The 8,677-nt window shown below is 37.2% G+C and overlaps 1 protein-coding gene across 1 annotated transcript; it reads left to right on the forward strand.

Annotated features, from left to right (window-relative positions):
- Positions 1-2,065: 2,065 nt before the first annotated feature.
- Positions 2,066-7,954, forward strand: LOC107558657 (hydroxysteroid dehydrogenase-like protein 2). Its single transcript, XM_016242317.1, has 9 exons — positions 2,066-2,211; positions 2,981-3,144; positions 4,545-4,643; positions 4,731-4,845; positions 4,993-5,096; positions 5,221-5,339; positions 7,226-7,292; positions 7,376-7,504; positions 7,630-7,954. Exons 1-9 carry the CDS (start codon positions 2,195-2,197, stop codon positions 7,740-7,742), a joined length of 927 nt encoding a protein of 308 aa, XP_016097803.1. The 5' UTR covers positions 2,066-2,194; the 3' UTR covers positions 7,743-7,954.
- The last annotated feature ends 723 nt before the right edge of the window (positions 7,955-8,677 follow it).

The raw sequence follows: 8,677 nt of genomic DNA on the forward strand, positions 1-8,677 counted from the left end.
GCCCACGCACAGGAGTGTAAACAATGACAGCGAAGCACACTAAACAACCAGACGGTTATTTACCGGTTATCTACCGCAGAGGTCTGCACACGCAAACAAAGCCAAAACCTAGATATTTTAGGCAATCTAGAAATCCTGGCCAGGACGCGCGTGTGTCCTGGGAAAATGGCACGTATGGTCACCCCAAGTAACATGGTTGTGTTTGAAATTGCCACCTATACCTTTATGTAGTGCACTATTTGAGGTGTTCGAAACAATAGGGAACATTATCAAGTGCACTCATTCAATCCCATAATGCACCTAGATATGCTCTACAGCACTTTCGTCTCGCAAAGTCTGAATTCACTCGATTGTTTTCGTTCACTCATATTCATGAAGGAAATAGTGAATAATGGAGGGATTTCGGATGACTTTCATTTATTTGCAAGTTGAGAATCAACCACTGAGGTTTTATATAATGCAACAAACAGTTACCACTCAGAAATATTACAAATAAAACGTACTGGAATATGATTATGACCCCATGGCAGTTCTATCAACATGCATGAGTCCGTTTGAATAAATAAAGCATGCAAAACTACACCCTGACGTGAACTGAGTCACGCATTGTAACTGCACATTATATTATATTCTGAAGTACTTTATTAATAAAAACCAAATAATACGCAACACTCTCTGAGTCTAAACACAGTAAAAGCGCGAAACACGTCAGGGACCGCGTGACGCAGAGAATCACTGAACTGATTTATGAAACGAACTGTTCGAAAGAACCGATTCCGCGAAACGAGTCACTAAAAAGGACAAGAAAACCAGCAATGTAGCGAGTAAAATATAATATGTGCAGCACGCAGTCCCCCGCGTTGCCCACGCACAGGAGTGTAAACAATGACAGCGAAGCACACTAAACAACACCACATATATAAAAGGTAAACGATTAATAAAATACTGTAAACGCGCGACTGCGTACAATGGGAGCGCGCTGTTTATCGCGACGCGCTGGCCGAGCAAAAGTCGCCAAACGTAATATCGCGATATAAAGACGAATACCGCGATATTCTTTTACAATCCTCACATGATAAAACCCACTTCAGAGCGTCGGAGGAAACACAGTTTTCTAGACAGATTCGCTTCAGAAACGCCCCTTCACGGCTTTAAAATGGCAGCAGCACATGAGGAGCTCTTATTTCCTTCATTCTTACCACTTCACCAAATCTATTTACCCCGATTTCACGCCGCGTAGACAAGAGCGAGATGCGATATAATGGTTGCATAACAAAAGACTAGTAAAGTAACGCATTACTTTTTTAATTTACAAGAAAATATCTGAGTTACTTTTTCAAAAAAGTAATGCCAGTTACTTTGTTTTCCCATTTATTGACTGACAAGTCTCCTGTCCCCATATTGGGAGAAATCGGGAGTACAGAGGCGTTGTGTGCGTTGTGTGAACATGATGTTACTGTAGTTCTAGACTAAATGTGAATGTGCATTAATTCATCCCACTCACAAAAAACTGATTTAGTATTCATCAAAATGAATTAAAACCGTGAAATGCAAACTCAGAATATGACGCAAACCTGCAATAATTAAATATGTTAAATAACACATGTATCTAATCCCATTTTATTAACCGATGTCTTTGCTGCTGACCTTTGCTGATCAAGTTCAACCGTACTAATAAGCAAAAATGACTTTAGAAAAACTAACAATTGTGTTTTGTTTTTTTATTGCTGAAGAGTGTTTCTTCTCCTGCGTTCTACTGTACAGACGTGAATTTACTTTTGCTTCAGCCTGAGGTTTATTCATTACACTTTTTGGTGTGAAAGGGCTTTTATATTTGCTATAAATAGAACTTCTTATATTAAAAACAATCAAGCCCTGCTTATATTTAAAAAGTAACGCGAAAGTAACGCAAAAGTAATATAACGCATTACTTTCCATAAAAAGTAACTAAGTAACGTAATTAGTTACTTTTTTAGAGAGTAACGCAATATTGTAATGCATTACTTTTAAAAGTAACTTTCCCCAACACTGTGAATGAGTGAATGATGCAGTGTAATATGTTTCTAGAGAAAGGTCAGATTCACAGCCATCGTTTTCATCTGAAGGGCTTTGGCTTGCTCAGTGCGTGTTGAGTTTAATGTTACACGCATTGCTTCAGTAGTTCATTCCGTTCTCAGACACAGTACAGGAGACAATGCTGCAGAACACAGGGTGAGTTTGTCTCATTCTTGCTGCTTAGCCTGTGTGTTTTGTTGTAGTGCACTTTAATAAACCAAGTACTAGTATTAAAATACTTGTTTTATATGTATGAGCTTATTTACACACAATATTACGTGTGTTTTGAATGACCTACGAAGGCTGGACTGTGTTGTCAAACTTTGCAGCCAGTGTTACTAATTTAACTGCAATCTATTGAAACTGACTTCTGCAGATTATAGAAGCATATCTCCCGTTATTATGGTATGTTTATAGTATTTTGAATAATTTGACCTTTACCCTAATTTCCTATGCGCAGCCGTCAAGGAATGCCAAAACAAAAAACCATGTGATTAACATTGACATACTGCAGTGCTTCATGACACAGGACAACATGAACAACAAAAGTGCAATCGGTCAATCAATCAATAAAAATAAGGTTATATATGAGAGAACCTCTGTGACCTTGTTGAACTCATGGCAGGTGAAATACAGAAAGAGTGCCATAAATGTTTTCATAGCACTGTTGACAAAAAGTAGGGACACAATTGTGCAACATAACTTTAAAATAAAATAAAAATATCTGAACCTTTGCTGTTTTCGATCCAATTGGCAGGTAAAATCAGTCGCAATACTTTAGATAAGATAAGAATATGATTATATCCACAGATATATCCATCTCTGATTAGTTATGTTATGTTTTGCCTATCCATCTCTGTTTGTATAGTGCATTGATTATGACAGGATTGGATTATATGATTATATGATTATGCATTCATTTTAGGAAGCTGGCAGGATATACCGTCTTCATTACCGGAGCGAGTCGAGGTATTGGCAAGGCCATTGCTCTCAAAGCTGCACGGGACGGAGCCAATGTGGTCATCGCTGCCAAAACCGCTGATCCTCACCCCAAACTGCCGGGCACCATCTACACAGCTGCTGCAGAGAGTGAGCGCAGGACTCGGTTGCTCTTACATACCTTTATAACTGGACACTACAGAGAGGAAAATTCTAAAGTAAAAATCCCATTCATTGTCTTTATAGAAAAAGTGATTTTAATTTATTGCTAATGTATTTAACTTTTCAACAGAGTTGAGTTTTTAAAAACTAAATTCCCAGTTTATTTCTACATGACCCAGAAGAGAGAGCCACCAGCAGTGAGTGCATTGCTGATTCTGAAGTTTTTCTTCCATGCAATGTATTTAGTGTTGTTCATGTCAATATCATAGCAAGCTATATATAACAAACATTGACGTGAAAACTGATCTTGTGCCAAGAAAATATTCCTGACACCATTACATCACCCACCTGAACTGTTGACACAAGGGCATGGATTCATGCTGTTGATTCTGGTTTTGATTAACGGCCAATAGGCTGTTACTAACCAACCAATCATCACTTGAATGTTTACAGTACTGTTGTTGTGCATCACTTTTGGACACAATGTACAGTATCTTCTAAAAGCTACTTCCATCATGATCGTGCACCATGTCACAAAGCAAAAGTTGTCTCAAACTGGTTTCATGTGAAATACAATTCTGAAAGAAGTCTCTTATGCTCACCAAGGCTTATTCGATCAATATTCAGTAAAAAACAGTAACTTTTATATTTTAAAGGAAAAGTTCACGCAGAAATGAAAATTTGCCTTAGGATATCCAAGATGTAGATGAGTTTGTTTCTTCATCAGATTTGGAGAAATGTAGCATTACATCACTTGCTCAGCAATGGATCCTCTGCAGTGAATGGGTGCCGTCAGAATGAGAGCCAAACAGCTGCTTAAAGCATCACAATAATCCACACCACTCCAGTTCATCAATTAATGCATTGTGAAGCAAAAAGCTGCGTTTGTAAGAAACAAATCCATCGTTAAGGCTTTTCAAATCATTGCTTCTGGCTAAAATATGAGTCCTCTATCCATAATATAGCTTTCTTCAGTGAAAAAGAAATCCCATATAAACACTGTTTATAAGTGAAAACAGTCCAAAAACAGCTCTAAACTAATATTTCGGTGGATTTTGATGAGAGACACAACATGGGATGGACGTTTTAACTGGAGGCAGCGTTATTATGGAGTATGGATACTCATATTTCGTCAAGTTAAAATGTCTTAATGATGGATTTGTTTCTTACAAACAAGCATTTTTTTACTTCACAAGATGTTAACTGATGGACTGGAGTGGTGTGGATTACTTGTGGATTATTGTGATGTTTTCATCAGCTGTTTGGACTCTCAATCTGACGGCACCCATTCACTGCAGAGGATCCTTTGGTGCATAAGTTACATAATGCTAAATATTTCATAAATAATTTCATGTGATAAGTCTGTCTAATTAACTTCTGTTTGATAGTTGAAGCTGCTGGAGGCAAAGCACTGCCGTGCATCGTAGACGTCCGTGATGAGAAGCAGATCAATGATGCTGTTGGAAAAGCTGTGGAGAAATTTGGAGGTGAGTTACAGTATTTCATATATCTCACAATTTGAGCACTCAGGTGTGTTTTAATTGGTCTTTAATCTTGTGTGGTTCTGTTGACAGGGATTGACATATTGGTCAACAATGCCAGTGCCATCAATTTAACAGGAACTCTGGAAACTCCAATGAAGAAAGTTGACCTTATGCTAGGCATCAATCTCAGGGGAACGTACCTGACGTGAGTAGAAGTTATTCTTTAGAATAACAGATCACAATAAATGTCAGAAATATTTTCTGTGTTAGTCGACAGCTTGTCACAGAAATTGTCAGCTTAACTTGTTTTGAACACAATATTCTTCTGACTGTGGCCACTGATTTATTACAGGTCTAAACTGTGCATTCCACATCTTCTGAAGAGCAAGAACCCTCACATACTTAACCTCAGCCCACCTCTAAACCTCAATCCCATCTGGTTCAAAAACCACACAGGTGAGCGCAAGAGCATTCTTACATTCAGTGCTGTAGGCCTTTGGTTTCAGACTCTCACTGAACATTTATTCAGTAATAGTGACAAATAATGACACTGATCTTGTTTTCCGCTGTGTCTGTGTAGCGTACACCATGGCAAAGTATGGCATGTCCATGTGTGTACTTGGAATGGCCGAAGAGTTCAAGGGATCTATCGCTGTTAATGCCTTATGGCCCAAGACAGGTAATGACTTTCCTGCATCAGTCATTAATGCATATAGATATTGCTGAGTCTGTATTCTGTAATAAATATCGACAAAGATCCTACAAAGGAGTTATTAAAGTGATAGTTCACCCAAAAATTCTGTCATCAGTTACTCACCCTCATGTCATTCCAAACCCATTAAACTTTCATTCATCTTTGAAACTACTGAAGATATTTTTAATAAAACCTTGAAGGTTTCTGTCCTTCTGATGAAAGTCTATTCCAACAAAATGTTGATGCATCAAAACTGTCCTAAAGACATTTTAAATGTAATTTAGATGAATCAAGCAGTTTAATCCAATTCGTCTGACACAATTATATTATTTAATAAATGGATGAATTTAGGCTTTTACTCGCATATAAACACTGATCAAGGCACACATACAGAGATCATATTTGTTCTCATGTGTCACTTAAGCATCTTTGAGCTTCTGAAAAACCAATGAGATTTGTTCTCGCATGTGATTCTTTTATTATGTTTTGTGTCTTTCTTTTAAAGCTTGAACGTTCTGGTAAGCTCTCATTGTAACTGCAGGGAAAAGAGTGACCAGAACACTGGCATTCCTCTGAAAATCTACTTATTTCACTAGAATATTCCATTGAATATTAAACTGTAGGAAAATGTAACGGCCAAAACCCGTTTCAAACCCGTAAGACCTCCGTTCATCTTCGGAACACAAATTAAGATATTTTTTATTAAATCTGAGAGCTCTCAGACCCTGCATAGACAGCAACACAACTGTAATGTTCCCAGGTCCAGATACGTAGTAAGGACATCGGTAAAACAGTTCATGTGACTTTGGTGGTTCAACTTCAGTTTTGCGAAGCTACGAGAATACTTTTTGTGCACAAAGAAAACAAAAATAACAAATTTATTCAACAGTTCTTCTCCCCCGAGTTACGTTATTCTGCCATTTTGGAGAATACCCAAGAACTTAATCAACGTAATCAGCGAAAAGTGCACACATGAATGTAATCAGCGTAATCAGTGTTTTTTACGCTTAGGGGAAAATGGCAAAAGACAGTAACTTGGGGGAGAAAAATTGTTGAATAAATTAGTTATTTTTGTTGAATCCATTTAATATACATGACCCATGGTTCGTTATTAGCTTCTGAGCTAAATCCACTTTGTTTCAGCAATGATGATTTGTGTCTTTATAGAGATTGGTGTAAATTTCCTGAATCTCAAACAGTAGTGCATGTCGCCAGCAACACCAAGGACATGGGTTCAAATCTCAGGGAAAGCAAATATGATAAAATGTAAATATATACCTTGAATGCATTGTGCAAATGCATGAATGTGAACGAGAGTATTTGTGGCGCTGTAAGCAAATGAACAACAGGAAGCTGAAAGGATGTTCTTTTATGATGTCTCTTGTGAAAATGGTGCACACGTACCATTGTTTCACTTTTATTGCTATTCAAAGCTTTAGAACAGCATGTATTGTGAAACATGCTATGAAAAAGAACAGTTGAAAAATTGGAAATTGACAGGCTAAGTCATTATGACTTCTTACATCAATTTCAACTTTTCATCTAATAAGACTAAGTAAGTCATACTTTTAACTTTTTATGTCGTAACTATGTTTATATTTAATTATGATTTAATAGAAATATGTAACCGCAAATATACATTAAAATGGATAGTATTTCATATTGAAAATATCATGTTGGACTCACAGGTGTATCACAGTTTTGTACAATTAAAGGTTTTATAGAATAATTATGTCCCACCCCCAAATATCACCTACTTCTGACTAGCAATATCAAATCATAAATCATGGCTGTGTCATAAACTACCGTTACCGTCCTGCAGGCTTCAGTTTCAACCCTGCTCCACCACACCTGCCTGTAATTATCAGGTAACCCGGAACACCTGGATTAGCTGGTTCAGGCGTGTTTGATTGGGTTTGGAGCTGAAATCTGCAGGACGGTAGCTCTCCAGGAGCAGGGTTGGAGAACACTTTCTGAAAAAGCTGCATATGTCCCACCCATCAAATCTGTGTTTATTAATGTTTGCTGGGTTGCTTGACAGGTGATCATGCTGGAGTCTGGTACATTGATCTGAAGAACGATGCAGGAAGTGCTGGCAGTGGGGAACCACCTGTCAAAGCTGATGTTGTCATGACGTTGGACAGCTCAGATTTCATCAAGATGTTCGGAGGTAGAAAAAGTGTCGCTGATGCACTTTTACACACTACTGACATAACTGGATCATAGAGGGTGTTTTGAAACCGAATAATAAAAAATTGAAGCACTGATGAAAACCATGTTCTTTCACATCAATAGGGAAATTAAAGCCCACTATGGCGTTCATGTCTGGAAAGCTGAAGATTAAGGGTGACATGGGCCTTGCCATGAAATTGGACAAGATGATGGGCATGATAAAGCCTAAGCTGTGATATGATCACTCACTCTACCATCTCCTGCCTTACATGATGTGATGTACATGATCACTTTTCAGAATGCAGAATCACTGCATTAAACCATTTTGCTGATGCTAATTTTAATAGAGGATTTTCCTTCAGTTACATTTTCTTCACTGCATGTAATATACTTGCAGTGTAAAGTATATGCATACTTCTTGCAACTGCCACTGGTTCGAGAAAAAAAAAAAGATTTTTAACCATCTCCACAGTATAATTAAAGAACGTATTCATTAACTTTATTGGCTTTGATTTTTTTTGCTTCAGCAGGAAGCTAAAATCTGTCAAAACAAGTATTTGATGCTTACATTTTATGATACTATATAGTAAAATGTATTTTTGCTTGTCTTTTGCTAATAAAAAACTGTTTCAAATTATGTAAACGGTTTGTTTTATTTTTTTTCCTTAAACATATTTGGAAATAATACAAAGAACAAAAAAGTATTTAATTGCTTTAAACACGTGTTGCAATTATTCTATAGAGTCTTTGAGCACATTTGAGTTGTTCAGACGTTAGGTTAAAGGGTTAGTTTACCCCAAAATGAAAATTCTGTCATTAATTACTCACCTCATGTCGTTCCAAACCCGTAAGAACTTCGGAACACAAATTAAGATATTTTTGATGGAATCTGAGAGCTCTCTGACCCTCTATAGACAGCAACGCAACTGTAATGTTCCCAGACAGAAACGTAGCAAGGACATCAGTAAAACAGTCCATGTGACATCAGTGGTTCAACTTCAATTTGGGGAAGCTACGAGAATACTTTTAGCAGCCTATTATAGTAAATACAAATGCATGATTTGACGGAAATATTCAGTGCTGTCATGCATGGTTGTGTAATAAATGAAATATTAATTTAATACATGCACATTGCCAGGGTTGGGAAGGTTCATTTTAAAATGTATTTCAT

Source organism: Sinocyclocheilus grahami, unplaced genomic scaffold (assembly GCF_001515645.1).
Source record: "Sinocyclocheilus grahami isolate Dianchi unplaced genomic scaffold, SAMN03320097.WGS_v1.1 scaffold655.1, whole genome shotgun sequence".
Taxonomy (NCBI): domain Eukaryota; kingdom Metazoa; phylum Chordata; class Actinopteri; order Cypriniformes; family Cyprinidae; genus Sinocyclocheilus; species Sinocyclocheilus grahami.